General features: G+C 46.7%; 1 protein-coding gene across 2 annotated transcripts in view; it reads left to right on the top strand.

Moving 5' to 3' along the window:
• The first annotated feature begins 754 nt into the window (after positions 1–754).
• The window catches only part of PDLIM1 (PDZ and LIM domain 1), a 43,568-nt gene continuing 21,971 nt past the window's right edge, over positions 755–22,351 (top strand). For both annotated transcript variants that reach the window (XM_054277277.1, XM_054277276.1), the window contains exons 1-3: positions 755–882; positions 12,449–12,600; positions 22,179–22,263. In XM_054277277.1, coding sequence (XP_054133252.1) covers positions 787–882; positions 12,449–12,600; positions 22,179–22,263 — 333 coding nt within the window. In that variant the 5' untranslated portion in view covers positions 755–786. The remainder of the gene's footprint in view (positions 883–12,448; positions 12,601–22,178; positions 22,264–22,351) is intronic.

Here is a 22,351-nt window from a genome sequence, read left to right as displayed (position 1 = left end):
TACTTGCTGCCTGCTCCATGCTCCCCAGCTGTGGCTGAATCCCAGCTTCAGATACAGCTCGCTGATGTTGTGCTTATGGATGAGCTGTCTTCGTTAACTAAGCGAGCAGCAATGCTTGCACTCCAGTTGCAAATGCCAATGCCGGTTCTGTGACCAACCTTTCCCACTTGTCCACCATTAGATTACTGAGGGTTTAATATGCAACTGAAACAACTATTTTTCCTAAATCACAGATAAGAAGGTTGGCTGAAAACCTGCATAGAAGAATTCCTTTTATTTGTGGCACAGTGCTTAAGGGGCTAGAGATAAAGAAAACGCTGTTTAAATCAGTGAACCTGGGATAAATTATCAGAGAGGTAACATCCTTCCCAGGCTCCACTTCACTCATCCCATCCTGGCGGGGAAACTGCAGGTAGGGCCGCTTAATTCCATCGCCCCCATTAGGTTTCAGAGTTAACATTGCTCCAGGCTGGAGAGTATTTGCCTGGGAGATGCCGCACCGGGGCACTCACTCCTGCGTGCGGCTGCCTGCCGGGGGCTCGTCCTGCCTGCCAGCAGGGAGCGGCTGAGGGGCGCTGGGATTCCCGACCCCGGCAGCCGCCCTGCCCCGGGCGGGCCTGCCCCGAGCCGGGGAGCGGCTCCAGCCGGGGAGGCGGCGGGGAGCGGGCGCTGCTGCCCGGGGCGGGGCGCGCCCGGCGGGCGGGGCGGGCCGGGGGCGGGCCGGGCCGGGCCGGGCCGGTGCGGGCGGCGGGGCTGTCGGAGCCAGCCGCGAGGTGCAGCGCGCACATGGGGACGCACCGCATCGTGCTCTCGGGCCCCGGGCCCTGGGGCTTCCGCCTGGTGGGCGGCCGCGACTTCGAGCAGCCCCTCGCCATCTCCCGGGTAGGGCGGGCTGCGGCGGGCGGCGCTGGGGGCGGCGGGGTCGGCTCGGGCTGGCAGGTGGCGCACCGGCAAAGCTGGGGCGGGAGGTGGGCTTGTCCTTTTCTCCTCCCTGTTTTTTAGTTTGTTTGAGTTTTCATGTTTACGGTGAAATCGGTGGTGGTACACTCAGCCCCTTCAGCTGTAGCAGACCGGGGTCTTTGCTTCCCACCGAACCTCCCTCCTCAGCCTGTCCATAGGGACCCTGCAGGCAGTAGGAATCCCCTGAGCCCCGGTTCGGGTTTGGCAGCCCAGCCTGTGGGAACCCGTCTCACCGAGGCTGGCTGTGCGCTCGCAGGCTTTGCTTGCCATGTATAGTTAAGAGCCTTTGTTTACAGTAGCCATGTTAAGGTGTATTTAGTGCCTCTACCCGTCTCTGTTCGAAGTCCTTCTTGCTCCCCCCTTGAAGAAAATTAGTTAGGAAATGGCAAAAATTTGGCATCGGAACAATTTTAGCGTTGTACATGGCTTTTCCCTCCTCTTCCTAGCGTTTGGCTGTGAGACGCCGGTGCTCGCTGCCTCTGTCCTGTCTGTCCCCACAGGTGCTCGGTGCTCTCCGTCCTGTCCCCGCCTGTCCCCACAGTGCCCGACCCTGCCGGGAGCTGGGTCCTTCCCCCCGTCCCCTGCAGGCGCTCAGAGCCGCGGGCCCGTGTGCGGCCCCGAGCCCCAAACTCTGCTCGGCTTTGCGCGGGGTGCACTGCACAGAGACTCTTGTCGGGGCTGGCTGCAGGTTTCCCCCATGAGAATAGGAACGAAGGGATTGCTCCTCGTTCCAGCAATCCCTCGGCAAAGCAGAGGCATCCAGCGGGCTGCTTTTAGCCTGGGGCTCTGGCATCTGCCACCATTGCACAATTTTGGAGTGCCCGCATGCCCCAGGTGAGGAAGGGCTGTGGGAAGTGGAACGTACCAGAACTTGAATTTACGTGAGTTTACTGCCCTCAAAGAAGACCAGGATGGTCAGACTTGTGAATTTTTATAAATGCCTCCTGCCACGGGATCTCCTGCCGTGGGGTCCCACTGCCTGAAGGAGCCCGGGCGCCTCGGGGAAGCTGCCAGCTGCAGGAAGGGCAGAGCTCACAAGTGCTCTTAAACCCACGGGGGGTGGGGGGTGAATTACTAGTTTTCTGTGTAATCTCTTTCAATTACGGTAATAATGCTTCATTTTTCTAAAGCATTTCTGGGATATGTAAGCACCTTTACTGTAAGGGAAGTGATATTTACTTCATTGTTATGGTAGTTATTGCCATTTCCTTCCAGCAAGAATCTCAGGCAGAAGGGTGTCTAAAGCCCTACCTGCTCTTAGCTCTCCTTGGTCGCCTTTATCAATGCTTATAGGCACATACCAAGGGACACAGATCAGCAAAGCAGCAAAAATGACCACCTCATGAGAAATTCTGACCCTAGAGACTAAAATGTAATAAAATAACCTCTCCGATCGTGGTGACGTAAATGCTGACAATTAGCAGCTCTTATCAGGGCTTTCTCTTGTGACTCCTCTGACACTTTTAATTTCCCCTCCCAGATTTCAAGTCATTAATCTTTCCTGTGGTTTGCTCGTAAGGCTCCTGGATTTCTCTCCTGGGCTCAGGAGTGAAATTCTTGGCAAGTCTTCCCCTTACCATGTAAAAAAATATCTGATCCAGTTTTGACCTGTTTTAAAAAGTCTGTTCCTCCTTGTGTGATGATTTTACATATTCTTGCTGATTTTATTTGGCACCTGTGTTTTCACCAGGGACATTTCTGGCACAGAGCCCTTTTTCCCTCACAGGATGGGGTGAGCTGTGGCCGTAGGACTGACATCTGCCAGGGGTTGTGAGAGCCTTGGTCCTATTGTGTTATGAGATAGAGGGGTTACCTGAGAGGGTGGGGAGGCTGTGACCTGTGATAAGAGCATTACCTTGGTTGCAGCTCTCCCTCCTCAGCACTTATGTTGCTTTGTGCTGCAAGTGGGAGGTGAGTGGGTGCACAGATGTGCTCGTGAGCAGCACTGTTAGCAGGGGTGCACAGGGCTGGGCTGCTGCCCTGGGCATGGGGAGCAGTGGCATCCTGACCCTGAGAGTGCTGCTGTTTGGGTCAGTGCTGTCCGTGGGGTCAGTGCTGTCCCATGTAGCCAGTGGAGCCTGTCCCAGTGATGCACGGATGGGATCACCATGCTGTTCCATGTGCTGGCTTGGTGGGATGCCAGGAGAGACGTCCATCCAGGCATAGACCTCAGCTGGGTGTCTTGCAGCTCTCTTTGAACCAGGTGCCTAAATTCAGCCTGCATTGTCTGCCAGGAGCTCATGTTTGGCTTCTGGCACCATCATACTTGTGCTGTTAAGCTTTAGAGTTTATCTTGGTATTTATGGCCCCTCATCACCATTGTGCCTCAGCTTCTTGCTAGTGGCTTTTGGCTTCCCAAGCTCCCAGTGAGCTGGGGAGCAGCTGCACTGGAATGTAGTCGTGTTGGTGGGAGGCAGCACCGTTTGGGCTGTTCTCCAGAGGAAGTCATTGAAACTTGGTGTTGCAATCCTGGTCCAAGAAGGATGAGGACCACTGGTGCCATGAGCATGGGAGCCACCAGAGCCTGGCCAAGGGCTTCTGGCTGACACTCGCTCCATGGTACCAATGTCTGGTTGTGCCTTAGAGGAGCAGCAGATGAAAGATTGTGGCATTTCCACAACTGCTCTTACCTTGTCTTTTGTCACTGCCCTACCTCACTTCCCACTTGAAATATGTGTTCAAAACTGCTTCAGGCTCAAATACATCACAAGCATCTTTTTGTGAGAACACTTCTGGTTTCTTGGTTATGTTGGACTGGTCTTCATGAAGAGAACCGAGTATGTAGATTTCACAAATGCTGCTCATGAGACTTTCTTGTGGAGTTTCCCGTCTCTTTAGGACGGATGTTTCACAGATGTTTCTGGCTTGCATTTCTTTCTAAAACTGTAGTGTTCTGGTACACAGTTTATTGCAGTTTTTGTTCAGAAAAAACCCCAAACTTGTGTTGATCAGTGTAATGAACTCTGGGTCAAAGCCTGCTGGATTTCCTTAGAGGAGTAGGAAAGGCCCTTGTGTTTACTGCTATTTGTAAGTATGTACTCTGCAGTGAGTCAGTGGGGTAGAATTTGAGAGAAGTTCTTTCTGAGACAGGAATGGACACAATACATACAGGTATTCGTTTCTGTGGAGCTGACCTGTGCACAGGGTAGTTCTCAGTTAAATGCCACTGGGGCTGGGAGCTGATGGAGGGAGCAAGCAGCACCTTGTAGGAGCAGCCACTGATGGAATGGAGCGGTCTGAAAAGCAGTGCAGTTGACAGACCCCATCCCCCTTCATTCCTCAGGTAACATGAGCTGTTGCCTGTTTGGTTGCATTTGATTTTGATAAACATTGAGGCTTTTTGTTTCCAGCTGAATACATGGAGCTGTCTGATAAACTTTGTTATTGAGATGATTTTTGTGGTTTGTGGTAGCGATCTTGAGCATCTGACCCAAAATATGGGCAAAACAGATGTTTGCCGTTTTGTCATGTCAAAAACCTCCCAGCTCCATTAAGGATGTCTCTTGGAGTCTGTAAAACTGGACATTTTCTTATAAAACCAGTTTTCCAATGAAAAATTGGTTTCAAGAGAGTCCAGTTATGTAAATACGTTAAAAAGATGAAATCCAAACATGATGCTTGTTGCTGATTTTGACCATTGTAAGATGAATTAATTCCTGCTTAGTCTGATATTTTATCTATTTGTGGAATTTTAAAAAATCAGAATTTATATAAAATACAGAATTGGATCATAATTGGGTGTTTGAGTGTGCTGGTTTTCTTTTCAAGCATGGCCCTCTGAACCAGTTTTATAAACTTAAAGCTTGATTTAGTGGTAAAACTGGACTTGATGGTCTGAAATCAATAAATTAATTCATTTCCCATCTGAAATCATGGGACTGAATCCTGTGGTGTGAAAAGATACCAGATTTAGCTTTGGTACCAGCTGATATCCTTACTCTGTCAGTCAGTAACCCATGTAGGAAGCAGCTGAGTAAAGGCATCCCGGAGCCAGTGGTGAGGGAGAGCCCTGCTGGTGGGGGACACCCTGCTAATGGCATCCCTTGATGGCATGGGTGGAGACTGTCCTCCCTCTGGTGCTGCCAGGGCTTAGCTGAGTGGCACCAGTGACTGCCCTGGGGGCTGGGCTCCAGCCTCTGCCCCAGGTGGGAAGAGACTCTGGCTGCAGGTTATTTTTCTGAGACAAGAGGAGAGCTGGGGCTTTCCGGGCAGCCCTCCGCTCCCAGAGCGGAACCTTTTGGCCTTTCCTCTGCCAAAGGAAACACGGGGTGTGGTGGATGTGATAGGATTTAGGGTTGGGCTGGCTTTCCTCCTCACCCAGAAAGCCTTGGCTGGTCCGCACTGTGCACACCTATGACTGCAGTTCCTCTGCCACGGGGTCCAGCTCTTGTGCTCGTGACTGCAAATCTCAGCACTGTGCTGGGGGTTTGTTCTGGGGCTGTCTGGGCAGAGGGAGGCAGCTGGGGAAAGCTGCTGGGCTCTATAGGAAGGGCAAGGTGGCTTTGTGTTTGCTGCTGGGATGTTTGCCTGGCTGCGGGTGGGGCAGGGGCTGTGCAGCACCAGCCCTGCTGTGCCACACCAGGCACGGCTGCTCCACAACAGCTGATAAGGGCCTGTGGAACTCTGCTCCTTGGTGTCACCTGCCAAGAGCTTCTGGCCCTGCAGAAGTGGCTGGGCTGGTGTTCAGAGGACAGCAGGATGCCCTGTGCATTGCTTGGTGGGAGCCCTGTCTGCTCTGTCAGAGCGCAGAGGTTGTGAAGGGCAGAGGTTGTGCCCCTACAGGCTTTGAAATCAACATCAATCCTGGCAGTTTCCTGGAAAAATTCTGTGCTTAAAGGTACAAATGGCTGCTGAGAAGATGAAAAGACTTTTCTGATTTCCCTGACTACCAGGGTTTGGATGAAAAGAAATCTTCCTTAATTGTAGCAAGGGCAAAGCAGCAAATATTCTTGGGGTAAATGCAAAGTGCTTTAGGGCAAGGACAGGTTTGATCTTTTCCAGTCCAGTTTCCTGATCTGGGGGAGCATTTTTACCTTGAAAAAAACTTTTACAATTTTTGGGATACTAATCAAATGTCTTCCACCAGAGCTACATGCAGGGGCAGTACTCTTGTCTTTCCTAGGAGCCAGGGTTCTCTTTTCCTCAGTTCACGCATTCAGATTAATTTGTTGTTGGTTATGCAGCAGCTTGATGTCACCCAAACTTTGGAGTTCCCTTTTCTCTGTACCTCTTCTTTGCAACCAGTATAATCTTTTCTGATGATGTCTGAACCACCTTGTTCTGGACAAGTTCCCCAAAGGGCCTAAAGAGAGAACTCTACATTTGGAGTGAATGTACCAGCCTCTACATTATGTGAGAGCTTTAAGCCCTAGAACTTTAGGTGACAAAAGCAAATGTTGGACTTCTTGGGAGGAAGAAAGCTCTTTTTATTCTCAGATGTCAAGTTACCTATGCCTGCAGGCTTCTTGGTACCTTTCACCCTTAAAAATCACTTTGTCCATCAAGAAATGCATATGTTATGTAAAATGAATTGGATTTGAAGGGTGCAGCATCAAAATAACAGGAGAATTATTTTCTTTTTTTTAGTATAAACAGGGAAATTATAGGAGCCCTAAAGTGCATAAATAATTGATGTTGTTCTGGTCTACAGTATCTTAAATGGTTGCTGATTACGGGATGTGTTAATTTATTTAGAGGATGAAATAAACCATCAGGAAAGACTCAGCTGTTTTTGAGGCCTTGTAAAAAATCTCTTGTTTATTTGTTTTAATGTGAGACATGTTGCAAAAGAAGCTGTGAGGCTGAGTAACTCCTTGACCACCATTTGAGCATCTGTCTGAGCAAATCCTCTCACCCATGTCTTTTTATACCAAGGTCAGCCCCCTCTGTGCAGTGTCTGATGCCTTCCCCTTTCGTGTTGACAAAGCTCCTCTGGCTGTCAGGGTAGGGCATGAAGGCAGGCAGGAGAGGGCTGGGCTGCCAGAGGAGCTTGTGCTGGAAGCCCAGACCCCACTGGGTGGGCTGGTGCTCAGGGGTTTCACCAGCCAGAGGTATGGTAAGCCCTTCTCCTCCTTGTCTCCTGGTGATGATGCGGTCTGGGCCAGCGCAGAGCAGCCAGTGAGGCTTGTACTGCAGCCTGGCCAGACTGTGATGGTGCAGGGAACAGGAGCAGCATTGAAAGGAGCTCTCCTGGAGCCAGTTGTAAGGCATATCATTCTTGCTCCCCTAAAGAGAAGGGGTGGGGAATGTGCTTGTCTGAGTTTTCTCATAGCCTCTGATCCCTGCTGACCCAGTTGCATGCTTTTGCTGGGAGAAACTTTGACTGCTTAGCATAATACTCCAGTGCTGAGGACATTACTCATGGTAAAAGAGCAGTGTGTGTGGGTGGGGAGGATTAAAGTGAATGTCAGAGATGTCTGGCTGTCACTGGTGGCCTTGGAAGTATGTTGCTTCATGTCTGTCCTTTCCAGCAATGACCCAGCTGGGTTTTCCTCTCAAACACACAGAGGTGCAGTTTCTCCAGATCTTTTTTCTTGGCTGATGTTAATTTTCTCTTTTCTTATCTCTTCATCACTTCTTGCAATGTGTTTAGGTGTGGAGTGAGGAGTGATGCTCGGGGCTGCAGGGTCTGTGAGAAACCGTGAGGAGCTGACACAGTGAGCATGTAGGGTGCCAGAATGGATGAGGGGAGAAGGCCAGAAAACAGTGAATGAATTTAGACCCACCCATCTATCTTGACTCACAGGGAGCTGAGTTATGCTGCTTTTCATAAAAATGCTTCCCACCCTTCCTCCCTCTCATTTGCTGAGGGCAGCAGCTTCCCTCAGTATACCCACTGCTGCCTCTTGGATCCTTGCCTGCAGGAGGAAAAAAGGACCATGTACCCCTGTCCAGGGACTGCACAGCTTGTTAGATAGCATGTATGGAGGGAATTACATCAAATATAAAATGTAGTTGTGTTTGGCAAGCTCTGGGACAGACAGAAGTCTTATAAAGAGGTCCTGGGAGCTGAATAAGCAGCCAGATGTTTCTCCTGCTGCTAAATCAGTGTTTTCTATTGTAAATGCACTTGCCCAAAGACTTTCTGAAGAGCTGATATTTCATAGTACTTTCTTTTGCTGCTTGGCCAATCCTGAATCTCTGGGGCCTGTTTTAAAAAAAGGGGTCCAAGCCTATAACTGGTCTAAACTGTTATCTACTACATTGAGTTTTGCATGAATAAAGAGTGACAAACCTGTAGATTATGGGGATTGTTTATTTCTTCCGTATGCTGGCACATGTGTCTGAACTGGTATCAAGGATGTGGTTTGATGTATCTGGTTGTATGTCTCTAGAATATTTCTATGGTAGCCCAGATTTCTTACACAGAGCACCACCAAACAGAGCATCACTCTGGGGCCTGTTTTGGACACAGCATGAGTCAGTGCTGCTCTGCCTGTCTCAGCATTGTCTGTTCAACAGCAAAATGACCTCATGGCAGTGTTACCCAGTTGCTTGGGAACAATCACCTCAAGGCAGGGCATGGCACCTTTCCAGAGGAAGCCTTTGGGCATGATGTTATGAGGTGTGCAGAGCTTTATTCACCCAACCATGGTGTCTCTGGAGCTGGGGGTGCCTGGTGAGTCTGCCCATGTTCCATCTGCTCAAGCCCAGTGGAGGAGGCCCAGACCGAGTCAGGGAGCTCTTTTGAAGGACACAAGAAACTGTGCCTTTGCACAAGCTGTGGCTTGTACAAGGTTTGTTCCCTGCAGTATCTTTCAGCCCTTCTTGCCTACCCATGCAGAAGTGCAGCTCTATCTGCACAGTACTGCCTCACCCACCTGTACAAGATGTGCAAGGCATTGCCTGCTGGTCTCTGCTCTATGCTCATTCAAGAGGGAAGGGTAAGAGAGGCTGGGACAAAGCTTTAGATCATCTGAGAGCAGGAACAGAGCAGTTTCAGATACAAAATTTACTGGATCCCTGTTTGCCTGAAGCTTTTGTTCATTTTTGGAGTCCTTTTGTGTAAGCTGGCTGATAGCTGCCAGTGCTCTGAGCACCTCTGCCTGCTTTCCCCCCAGCCACATGCCTGCCCCTGCTGCTTCCCATGGACAAGGCAGGGATGTGACAAAAATAAAAGCAGGAAAACATCACAGTGGCAGCTCTGCTCTCCTCTCTTAATAACAGAAACGCCTTTTGCTTGGCAGCACTGAGATAAGCCCAGACCTTACTGTGAGGGGGGAAGGGAACATTATTAGTAGCTATAAATCATCCTAAAAGGATGGGGGCTGGGTTCCCTCCATACCCTGCCCTTGTGCAGACATGTTTGCTGTGAGCAGTCCTGGCAGACAGTATGAGCTGGATGTTGTAGGCAGTAGTTTGAGGAAGGTTGCATTTCAGGGCAAGTTATTTCCAGACCTGAAGAAGCTGGATTTTAAAACATGTTTACTTTTGGCAAATACACATCTCTTTTATATTTTTGTGCAACCTTGTAGCTTGTGCTTGGGGGAGAGGATTATGTGAGTACCTGAGTGCCTGGCATAGCCCCTGTGCTACCAGTGGCACTTACCTGATGGAGAAGAGCACTTGCATTTCCAATTCCTCTGAAGTGGACGCAGCAGGGAACTGACACCACAAGCACTGGCAATGCACTGAGATTCACTGTGAATGTCAGCTGCTCTTCCTGGTGGCTCTTGGGGGTCCTTCAGGAGGCTTCAGTGTTTCAGTGTCCCTGGTTGCTGTGGCTTAGCTGCTCCTGGTGATACGTGATTGCTTCTACCAGCCTATCACATATTGTATAATTATCAGAAATACAGCAAGCCATATGGCTCAGTCTCCAGCAGTGTTCCAGTGCTGGCATTAATCCACTGTTGTTCTTGACCCTTGGCAACTTATCTGATTGACAGTGAATCATGGTAACAGTGTACTGAGCTTGGTGTTCCTTACAGGGGTGAGTAATGTGCTTCTCTACCTCTTTTGGTAGCAGAGGAAACAAAGGCCCCAAGAAACCAAGTGACTCAGTTAAGGTCCAGAGATCAGGACAGGACCCATACTGCATTTCCTGCAGGCTCCTTTTGCTTTAATGATATCCTTAGGGACATGTCTTATGGATTTTATAGTGACAGCTCCCAGATCTGATGGGACTGTAGGCAGCTATCAGTGCTCAGGATTTCTTCAGAACTTCAAACTGTCCCTGTGTGCAGGTTTTGGCTGGGGTAGAATTGTTCACAGTGGCTGGTAAGGGGCTGTGTTTTGGATTTGTGCTGGGCACAGGGTTGATAATACAGAGATGTTTTTGTTATTGCTGAGCAGGGCTTACTCAGAGCCAAAGCCTTTTCTGCTTTTTGCACTGCCATGCTGGTGAGGAGTCTGGGGATGCAGGAGACAGATGACTCCGACTGACCAAAGGGATATTCCAGACCACATGGCATCATGCCCAGCGTATTAAGAGGGGGAGGAAGGGGAGATGTTTGGGGTGATGTTGTTTGTCTTCCCAAGTAACCATTATGCATGATGGAGCCCTGTTCTCCTGTGGATGGCTGAGCACCTGCCTGCCCACGGGAAGGCTTTTGCTTTCCCTATTAAATTGTCTTTATCTTAGCCCAGAAGTTTTCACTTCTACTGTCTCAGTTCTCTCCCTGGTCCTGCAGGTGGGGGAGGGAGTGAGCAGCTGAGTGGGGCTTGGCTGCTGGCTGGGGTTGAACCACAGCACCCTGTCACAAGGTTTACAGGAGGTACTCTCGAGGCAATGAATCCAGATTGCACTCAATAGCCTCAATAGGTCACTGGTCAGCTGAGGGCTACAGCTTGGCAGGTGGTGATCTTCACATGTAAATCAGATTTTCTGTATCCATTTGGTGCTTTTTCTGGTATGTTCATCAGCACTTCCTCTGTCAGTTCAGAGACTGCTTGCAGCATTCAAAGTGGTGTGCAGGTAGACATTCACTGTTGGTTGACCCATCTGAAGCTCTTTGGATTAATGCTGAGCACCTTGGTCAGCTTAGACATCTATGATCCACTTTTGTGTCCTTTCTTTTTCCATTAAACACTTTCCTAGTAGAGAGCTGAAGAAAGAAAAGCAACTTGTGATTTTTCTTCTGGTTGGGGAAAACAGCCCACTACAGTTGTGAGGAGATATCCTGAACAGCTTCAGATTTGACCCAGGGAAAACGGTGATTGCTGCTAATGTGTGACACCTCTGGAAGGGGAATGTTTCCCTGAGGGCAATGATTTGCCAACCAAACCCTAGTTAGGAGGGATTTCTAAATCTTGTGAATGGTATTTATGTCTGAAAGCTCTGCTGGGTTTGCTCAGCTGCTTTCCAGCATGCTGGAACCTAGCATGAATGTGTAGAATGAATACCAGTTGTAATGGACTCATAAATGAGGTATGTCTCAGCTGCAAGGCATGTTTTAATCTGTGCTCATGTCTGGGAGCAGTCCACCCTTCTCATTTCCTCTGCCTGTTAAATAATGGATGAAAACCCGTAGAAATCATTACACACCTTTCACAAACTCATTAAAACTGCACAAAATCTTACGTAGTGTTTGCAAAGTCACAAATATGATGTTATTCACCTTCTGCCCAAGCAATAATTTTGGCCCAGAGGTCTCAGTTGTTAAGAGGACACCTCTTTAAAAGAAGTGTAAAATGAAGAAGCCATTTAGTTGATTTGTTTGAAAATGCCAAGTTTTAGCTGGGACTTTTTCATGAGGAATGTCATACTGATGGCATTGCTGCATAGTGTCTTCTGTCTGGGACCACATGGAGAGGAGGGGGAGATCAATATGGCAACAGGTGTCAAGGTGAGCTGTGATCAGGCAGGGGAGTTGGTGCTTCTACTTCTTCAGACAGTACTGGCAGCTTCTGATTTAAGGATGACGTTTATGATGCCTTTCCCCCTTCCAGTCTGCATAGATCACACACTGCTTTGGGATTGATCTTGCTGAAGTCAGTAAATGTGTGTTGCACCTGTTTCTGGGAAAAACTTTATTATTACAACTAAAGAAGGAATCCAAAATCTTGAGTCCAAACCTTTCCTTCAAGGAAGAAAACAAATGAAATTGTAATGCAGGCAAAGCTGTTTATGATTGGCATTGGTATTGCAATGACTCTGATACTCTTTTCTGTCACCTCTGTTCTTAGGGACTTGGACTTCTGTCTGTCCTCAGCACCTTCTGTTTCAGAGAGCACTTCTCTGTCCAGGAAAGAACATAGTTGCTTTCTTTATGATCTTGCTCTCTAGCATGAGAATTGTCTTGAGTGAAAATATGATTTCTATTATTTACCTGTTGTTCTCTCTCCAGATTTCTATCTGTGGGTGCCGAAACAAAATCCTTTATCTAAAAGACCTAGATAAATTTCTTCTTAGAATTTACTTTCATTAATTTTACCTTCTTTACTTCCAGGTACCAGTGAGAAAAGCCACAGCTTCTCCAACTCCTTTTCAAATGTTGCTATAGAAATCTCCTCCCTGGAAAGTCCATTCACTCTTTTTGCTTTCTCTTAGGTGACTCCAGGCAGCAAAGCTGCAATAGCCAACCTGTGTATAGGAGACCAGATCATAGCCATCGATGGAGTGAACACAGACAACATGACACACCTTGAGGCACAAAACAAAATCAAGGGCTGCACAGATGAGCTGACCCTGACAGTCAGCAGGTACGGAGCTGGGCAGGACTGGGGCTGGAGAGAGGGAGGATTGCAGGGTGGGCAGTAGCTGTGTTTTGGTGTGGCAGTAGGCCTCTTGCTTGTTTAACTTGACCTCTTGGTGCTTTGTCTGGCAGGTGCTGGCTAGCAAAAGGGAACTGCATTTCGTCCTTTAATCCTAATGCTGCTTGCATTTGCTGCACTTTGACCTTATGAAAACAACTTTCCAAGTGAGGAATTGGCAGATAATTTATGGCAGGGTCTGTCAATTTACTCTGTGGCTCCTGGCAGCAAGAAACCAAAGATAGTCTCATGAAAACTTCACTCATAGCAGAGGAGGTGCAACCAGAGATGGCCTTCCTTCCTGTTGCACTCCTTTAGCAGTTAAAATATATGCTTATGTGTTATTCCAGGCAATTAATTGCCTGGTTTCTGCCAAGCAGAGATGCAGAAATGTTGTACATTTTGAAGCCTCTTGATCAAACAGCACTGTCAGCCTTAAACAGTGATGACCCAGGGTGCAACAAGGTTCCTCTTAAGCATCAGACTCTCCAAGTCCTGAAAAACTAAAGGCAGGTGACAGCTGAGCCACAATTTCTGCCACTAGTGTAGAGCTCAGACTGGCTTCAGCCTTCCCACCATCTTGAACTGCAGAGTAATGGACAGCTTCATTCCTTTCCCAGCCAGGCTTTGTTCTTGGGCTATCTTTGTTCGGAGAGGAGATGGAGATGGGAAGGCAGGGCTCTTCTTTGCATTGAACTGTTGCTACTTAAAAGAACTGGAGCCTGCTTTTTTTGAGGGTGCTGGGGATTTACCCTTCCTTTTGGTGTGAATTGCAGCTGCAGGTACTAGTGCTTTCCAAAGCCAGGTGGTAGATGCAGTATGGCATTTCTACTTGCTCTGCAGCAAGTTTTGCCTGTGCCTGCCTTCCCTAAGAGGGGTCATCCATCAGTTTCAGGGCAGATGCAGGGGAAGTGCTTTCAAAAGGAGTGCAAAAGCATGCCTTCAATGACACAGTGGTCCAGTTGTTCAGGGCTTTTCTGTGATAAGCACAAGTCTTTACCGTGGCTTGGACAATGCCAGGAGTTCAGCAGGCATTTCCCAGTTCAGGAGGAAGGGATGGGTGTTGGCCAAAAAAAATGCCTGGTGGTTCATTAAGGGAATTCACAGAGGGAAGAATGGAGCACAGTGCAGGCAGTGTGAATGGGTAGTGAACACTGCAGCAGCCTGTTAACCCCAGAGTTTTTATACTGGCCTTGAACTTAGCAGCGTGTAATCTTCCTGCAAAGGAGTGTTCCTTTTCCTCTCCAAAATCCAGCTGCTTGACTTGGCAAACCAGTGCCATGTGGTTCTGGCTGGGAAAGAGGAAGGGAGGCAAGGGCTCTTTCAGCCTGCAGGCAAGTTCACTCTTACAGATCATTGAGTCTGTAAAATGTGTTTGCTAATGTTAATTACAATGTCGTTAAGTTTATAGCTGCCCTATGCACATTTCATTGGCCTTGGGCTTGGAAGCTGCCATGGGAGAGATTTCTAGCTGGATCTGCAGCTGTGTAAAATTGTGCAGGGGCTTTCAGTTTACACAACTCCACTCTTTCAAGACCCTCTTTCAGTGAGGTAGCATTTGTGTGTGTTGGATGCTTCTGCTGCTGTACTGATTACTGAGTTCTGCTGACAGAAGGCCAGGAAGAGTGTCAAAACTGCAAGAATGTGAAAGCAGTGATCTGACTTCTTACACTTTAGAGTTTGATATTACTACCCATTGCTCTATGGAAAATCTGTGTACATCATGTTGTCTTTCCTGGTTGTACTCTGTTGAGAAGATTTTATCCCTAATGCCCAGTGTCTCCTTCTAGGCCCCCATAATTGTGTTGGTCTAAATGCAGCTGCACTCAGTGGTCAGAAGTGCTATGTAGTCTTTATTGCTGAGGCAGGAGCATTTCTTTTTACTTTACAGTCTAAGGCCTTAAAATGAAAGGCCTTGAGAGGATGCCTAGAGAGGTGACAGAGAAAGCATTTTAAAAGACCTGGAGCCATACTTCATCTTCCTGCTCACCTTAAGGTAGGGGAAGTGGGTGAGGAAAGCAGACTGTGGTGGGGTGGTGATCCCTCCTCTGTGAAGAGGGGAAGGGCATTGCCATGGGGATGGAGGGGTTGGAAGGCTCTTGGGGAAAATGAGTGCCACCTGGCCAAGTGCTGTGGCCTGGGCTTCCTGATCTTTGGTGGGCACAGCTCTGTCACTAAGACTTGCCGTACAGTTGGTGAGGAAGGCTCACAATACAGTCAGGTCAGAGCTGAAAGTTTTTTCTTTGTCAAAGTAGCTCTGTAAATAGTTGGCTGAGTATGAAAAAGAATGTATATCATTTGCACTGCAACACCAGCAACCCTTGGGTCTGGTCTCCACTCTGTGCAGTTGTAGCTCATTAGCTGAATCAGTTGTACCAAGGAGCTGTGCTGGCACAGATCCTTGCTCTGACAGGGCAGCACCTCTGTGGGTTGGAGCATTACCCTGCTGGTGGGAGGATGTGCCCAGCTGGGCTAAGTTTTCTGGAGTGAGAAGTCTTCCCTGTCCTCCTTTTCTACTCACCGTTGGAGAGATGTCTTGTGAAAGCATAAGTCCTTAGTGATTTTTAAATTGCTAGCTAATGAATTTTGAATGATTACTTATTTAAATGATTACCCATGCTAAATATTCTCTGACCTGCATTCAGTGTGGCAACAAGGTTGTGCCAGGTGGGTTTCAGACACAGGTCTGAGCTCACACCAGGTGTTTCAGTTTCACCAAAGGATCAGCACTGTTGTGACAGTGGAGACTTCATTTGTGACTGTGCTGTACACGTGATGAGTGCATGTGGTTTGAAGACCCTAGTGGGTGAATTAGTGCAAGACAAATCTTTAAAGGATGATATATACAATGGAAGTATTTCTGCTGCAGAAAGCCTTTAAGCTGCAAGTAGCTGGAAGCTAGGAGAGTGTTTCATGCTTGTCTTTTTCATCTGCTCTTCTGTGAACCAAAACAATCTTTATACGTGTGTGTTCTTCAAATTGGCAACTCTGTTCTCTTTTAACGATAGCCAAGCAGTTAAGATGTCTTCATGTTTGGCTTACTAATGATTATTTAAGAGAAGTGTAAATATAGAGAATTGAAAGGACTTAAATGCTTCTGGTAAAGGAAATGCTGTTTGCACTGTATGCTTGATTGTGTATATCAACAGCATTCCAATGTTTCCTGTTTCGCTATTTTTCTTAGCAATGGTAACAGTCCAAAAATATTTCAGATCAGATTGTGGGCAGGAAATCTTGTCTAACACAAGTCACCATTAAAAACATATCAACTTTCTAGCTAGCTGAAGAAAACATGTCTGGTCTGCTTTTTCACCCAAAGAGGCAAATCTCATAATTTCCTAGGATTTAAAACCCAGCCACAAATTGCTTTCTTTGAGTACTCTTTCCTAAGTGGCACTGCCAGGTGCTTTGCTGTTTGACTTGTGAACAGAGTTGGAAAGGTCTGTCTTCTGCCTCGAAAGTGGATATTCAGCAATGTTGCCAAAGATAACAAATTCCCACTGAACTCACTGTGTCCAGCAGCTCCTGCTCTCTTCTGAGCCTGTTTGTTCATTCATTTTGCTTTTTGTTTGAAAAGAAATGTAGTTACCAAGAAACCAAAGTAAAGGTTCCATTATTGTCTTCAGCAGTGTGAAATCAAGCTCAAGACAGTGCTTCAATCAATTCAAGCCTACCTGGTTGCTGAACTGAGGAATTCACAAGGAGGTTTTTGAGTCTCTCCATAGGAAAAATGAAATTTGAGTATTTTAGAAGAGCTATGCTTCTTTTTCCTGGTGATTTCATTTTTTCAAATTAGGGTGTGAACACCACTGCACTGATGTGTTAGGGTTGAACTAAGCCTCTCCCAGCATAGCTCTCCATTAATGGGGGTAAGCAGCAAGATGTGTCCAACAAATTGGAGACAGCTATCAACTTTCTTTGGAAATGTGTATTTTGAGTGAGATGCTTTCCCTGAATAAGAGCATTTAAAGCAAAGAAGGTGCAGGAGAAACAGATACTCCTACCACAAAATTCACAGGATAGTCAAATGATCCAGGCGTCACCCCTGTCAGTGGAAGCGCTCATGATGAATTTGACACACAGCTCTGTTGTGGCTGCAGATGTACAAAAGTAGACAAATGTTCATTGCAGCACAGGTGAAAATTATTTCTATAACAAATGGCTCTTTCCCTCCGGCTATAGTCACTAGATGGGTGGTGGAACTGTACAGCCCTGAGTAACCCAAAGGTAAAGTGTATATTTATGTAAGGGGTTTTTTTAACAAAAAAAGGTGTTCCTGTAATGAGTCTGTCCTTCCCTTTATGTCTGGAGGCAGTTTGAGGGTGGTAAAGGAGAATATTTTTTTAAAAGGGTTGCAAATATGTAATGTCCTATTCTGCTTCTACTGTCATTTCCCTCAAATTTCAAGCTGCTTTTCTGCTACTCTGCTGCCAGCTTATAATACATTAATGCACCTTTTTTGTTTGCACAATAGTCTTTTAAGTTGTTGAAAGTGCTGCCGAGGAGTGAAGCTATGTATTTGTTCTTTGAAAAGTGCTAGGATCAGGGAAGTCAGGTCTGCTCCCGGGATCTGTTAAATGGATTGTCAGAAAGGATCATGTGTAGATGTTCGTGAAGAAGAAGAGAGCACACGTGTCGTGTCCTTTCATTTTGTGTGGTGGATTTGGTTGCACTCTTGCTCACTCCATGTGTTCCCAGGTTTGAGCTGTGGGGAATAGTTGCACAAAGCCACAATAGGCTTGGATTTCTGTTCTAGGAAGTTGGTGGAATCCGTTGACTCATTTAGGTTTGCCTTTTTGCTTCCTTGCCAAGAAGAGTTTTCCAGTTCTGTCATCTTACTAATAATTCCTTTGGCCCTGGGAAAAGCCAGCTGCTCAGTGTGCAGCTATATAAGGCCATGCAGGTTGCCTGGCCCTCTGTGGCCACTCCCAACCTCTCCATGGCCAGTGTGGTGCTTCCAGCCCTTGTGGGTGCATGCCAGCAGCTTTTACTAACAACAGATACGTTCCAAGTAATTTTGGCATATCAAGATTGGTATTTGTTGTGATTTTACAGCCTCTTTGGTGAGGCAGTAAGAGTTAACTCTGCAGCTGGCTAGTTAGAAGAGTGTGAGTCTGAGCAGTCAGTGTCTTAGCCTTTGTAGCTGTCATGAACCTGCTCCAGATACACAGAAGAAGCCACAGAAGTTTAACTGGAGTTGCCTTTTATTTTTAGTGGTTGTATAAAGAGATACCTGAAATGCAAGAGGGCATGGAGACATGCATTTGGGGCCTCCTGTCTCCAGGAAGTTGTGACTGTCATTGCTGTTTGAATTGGCAGGAGACTGTATGCAGCCTGAGTACAGTTTTGCTTGCCAAACTGAATATGTCCATTAATGGATGTTTGTTAAAAGTGACTACTCATGTTTAAAGCTAAGGGCCTGTATTTGACAGCTGTTGCAGCTAAAAGGCTGATTAAAAGGTCCCTTCCTGGTAGCCTGACAGTTCTTGTAGTTAGTTTCTAATCTTTATTAAAATGCCTGTTGAAAACTCTGGTGAGAGGATTGTGAAAGATAAATTCTTTAGGTCTTCATTTTTCAGCTAAAGAACTTTGTGCTAGACAAGAAACTTTTCAGTCTTTTGGGATTTATTTGCTACTTGGTATCTTAGTTGTGTCCATCCCAGTGTTTGAAATGAGATGTGAATGAATGTAGATGTGCCTTTCTTCTTTATGGAAATTACACAGTTCCTGGCACAAGGAATTAGACCCTCATTTTCCAGCTCTTTTCCCTTGAAGCTATGGCCCAGCTTTGCATGCAAAGCACTGATAGCAAAATCCACGCTCTTGTAATGTTTATATTACATCATGTTCAAGAGAAGCTGCTTGAAAATTGTTCTTTCATAAATACCTCTCCATATTCCTGCCTTGACTTGCATGTGGTTTCCTTCCTTCTTTTTCCTACCAGTACCTCTGCATCCAAACTAGCATCAGAGAAATGTCTTTCTAATCTTGGTTTGGTTTCTGCCTGGATGAAACAGGAGATGCATGGCTCATTCCCTGGCCCTAAGTTACTCTCTTTCCTGTAGTAAGGAAACAACATGGAAATGCGAACTGCAAAAATGTCAGAGTTTGTGTATAGATGTGCCTGCAGTTAATTTTCCTGACCCACATTCTCAGGCTTGTTTGTGTCATGTTTTTGTCTCCTTCATTGTTTTCAGTGTTGCTCTCTGATGGAGTCTCATTTGAAAGAATATGCATTAGAAACCATATCATAAAATAAATATTCATCAGTTAATCAGAAGTTTCTGAGATCTGATAAGGATGCCAAAGCCCCTGGCTTTCATCAGACAGGGTGGGATTCCCCAGCAGGTTGTTGGACAGAAAGATCTCCAGAAAGTCCCTACCAGCAGCAGCCTGGTGTGAACTGAAGGTACTGTTACCAAGGCTGGGTTTAGCTGCCTACTCTGACACCTGCTCCTTCCTTCATATACCTAAGATATGGAACCAAATGGATAAGGTACAAACACAGTGAGTCTAATCTGCCCTGCTCTTTGTGCCTGGTGCCCACACTTCCCAACACTGCAGAAAGTAAACCCTGGGCCAGTAATGGGACATAAGGTGAACTTTCGGGTGGTGTTTTTCTTCCTCCTGCCACACTTCAGTAGAATTACAGACATTGACACAAGAAGCAGAGCCAGGAAACCTTTCCCAAGAGCTGGGACCATCATGGCTCTATGACCTAAGACCCACAGACTGTGGGCTCCACATGTGGGATGGGGCACATGCCTTGAAAGATCTGCTGAGTAAAGCCAGGGAGAGCAAAGCTGTGTCCTTTTTCTGCTTCACTGGGGCCATAAATGGGCTGCTGAGAGTGGCTGAGGGGCTCTTCTGCAGCTGTTGGGAATAGAAAGGGCAGCTTTATCTTCCCTGCCTCAGAGGGACAGATGCATGGCCTATTGAACATTTCTGTTTGGATAACTTCTAGACTGGATTGAAAGTAAAGCTTGGAGTGACCTTGCTGCTTCCATTTATATCCAGTGACAGAGCAGGATGGCAGCAGTCTGGGGAACAAACTTGAGCTATTTGCCTTGCTTATAAATAAAGAAGAAAAATTTGGTCAACCCCCCCATGGGCTGCAGTAGTTTGCCATAATTGCCTCTTCTCTTCTGGAGACCAAAGTGCTGTGTGATCAGCACCTCAAATGCATTGAGGGCCAGTGGGATGAAATCAAGTGCCTGAGGGGAAGTTTCTGTTCCATATTCATACACTGGCCTGCTCTAGGCTTAAATTTTTCAGTGTGAATAAAGCCGTCTCATACTTCTGAAAGCTTATAATAAACTGCTATGAAAGAAAATGCTACCTCAACAGTTCTTGGATCACTGCTGTGAGAACTGGCACAGGGATGCCTCATGCTAGAGATCAGCAGAAGTGTTTAATGCTCTCTGAGCTGCTCCTTCATCTCCATTTGCTTATAGCCTGGCTGGCTGGGTGTCTCATTTCCATACATTTTGCTGTGTCCCCTGTTTTTCCAGAGGAGACGAAACTCGGTCACACATGATCTCCAAACACTTGCAAGGAATAAGGCTTTGTATTGGTCATCAGGCTGCTTCCCTATGTGCAAACAGTCCTCAGGTGTGGAAAATACGGCCATCCTGGAAATGGGTGGGGCTTTGTCAGGCTTGATAGCCATAATGTGGGTGAAATTGCTGGTTCCTCAGGCACCTTAAAACATGGGCGTCCAGAAGCAAGGAGAGAATGGTTGTTTTGTATTCACCTGAGACATGTTGGACCTCCAGTAAGAGCAGCTGTTGTGACAGATGATGATCAGATTGGTGTGGATCTGATACCATGCAGCTGTTAGTCATGCTTGTCTGTGTGTGCCCCAGCTTGCCCCACGGCAGCATTTGAGTGGCATGGTCTGTCAGGTATCTGCTGGGTTTGCAGGATGCAATAACCAAGAGTCAAAGGTTTGCTGTACCTGAATACTCATAAAGGATATCAGGTGTGACCTGTGTGTTTGTACTTTTCCTGTGAAAGCACAGCAGCCTTCATTCCTGTGTAAGGTCCACTGTGCAATAAAGGGAATAGCAGGTCAATAAAACTGTTCTTCTTTCCTGGCTGAGAATGCTGCCTCCCATCTCCTCCCACTGAGCTGCCCTCTAGGTGCAAATATTAAAATACTATTTATGCAGCAAAGGTCTGGGATGTATACGTGCATCTCAGCTAAGTTTGGGCTGTTTGAAAAACGTTGTGACTTTGGAGGGCTTTTAGAGGAATGGTGCACACCAGGCTGAATATGTTATGGGTAGCTTTATACCCTGTTTCTCCATCCTTGTCAGCCTTTTCTTTTTCTAGTCTCTTCCTCCTTCTTTAACTGAAAAATCTCTTTCCACTTATCCAGTTAATTCGCAATGGAAGCATTCCTGTTTTGCTACTAAGTACTTAAATTATAGCTAGTCCTTGACCCACAAATACCTAGGAAGTACATCTACTTCCAGTTCCAGATTCCAGAAAGGGCTCCTGTCAACAGGACAGAAACATAGTTTTCAGACCTCATCCTGAGAGTTTATCAGCCATCTGGTTGTTGCATGATGCAATGTTTAGCATTGAACAGCAGTTTTCATTCAACAATACTGCAGTCACTCATTCCCTACTATTCAAATGTTTGGGAAAAGTGGCACTGTTTAATCCATCTGAGATGGTAATACCGTCTTTACTTCTGAGAAATGCTTCCCACAACATATTTCGAGCAAATCCAAGCACTCCAGTTCTTCCTCACCATTTGTTTGTCATTCTTTGGGACATAGCAGAATTCCACAATGATGATGGTAAAAGCAGTTGGTTTTAGTTGTAGATCTTGACTTGTGTTTCAGACTACTGTGAGTAATTGGGTCAGACCACAGACCAGTAAAGGTTATGTAGACTTTCTCTGTCACATGAGGTCGTCTCGGTTCTTGGTCCCATTGCAGGCAGGGTTTGGGTTTTTTTCATCATTCTAAAAGGCCTTCTGTTTGTTCAACATGGATACCACTATAAATAAGAAGCAAATTTGGGAGACCCAAATGAGAAAATGTTTCTAGCTTATCTCCAAGGCATTCCAACCCCAAGAACAAAATGTTCTTTATATAGTAAATACAGACAAGAATCATTCCTCTTGCTGGCTACCCATAGAAGCTGAGGCACATAGCAATCTGAATTGTCCCACTTAATTAAGGCATCTGTGGGATATCTCCAGCTTCTGCGTTTGGGTAGCCCCCAGCTTGACAGCTGGGTGGGAGCCTATGCCTGATGTGTTGCCTGTGGAGTCACAGAGAGTAAGCCAGGACAGTCACTACTGAGATCTTGTCTTGTTCCAAGGACCTCACTTATCTAAGCCACCTACATTGTGTACCTAAAATGAGGCTGTCTGGATTCCTCCTGATGTGGGTTGTGCTATATATGAGAGACTGTGGAAAAGTTGGAGAAATTGTTGAACTTTGAGCCTTTTAATAACAATTATGGTGTCACTGATGAAAATAGATTAATTATTCAAAATGTGTGTGTTGCAGATCGGAGGCAAAAGTCTGGTCACCACTTGTAAGCGAGGAGGGAAAGACACATCCTTATAAGATGAATCTGGCCTCTGAGCCACAGGTAAGTCCTGGAATAACTGCTCTTGTTCCCTCTCACTCCTGTGAGAGATGTTCTGGGCCTGATCCTCCTAGGAGCTGAGTATATGCCA

The sequence above is a fragment of the Melozone crissalis genome, unplaced genomic scaffold (genome assembly GCF_028551555.1).
Source record: "Melozone crissalis strain CALT ecotype California unplaced genomic scaffold, PUWL_Pcris_2 ptg000019l_1, whole genome shotgun sequence".
Lineage (NCBI taxonomy): Eukaryota > Metazoa > Chordata > Aves > Passeriformes > Passerellidae > Melozone > Melozone crissalis.
This window is presented reverse-complemented; position numbering and strand designations above follow the sequence as displayed.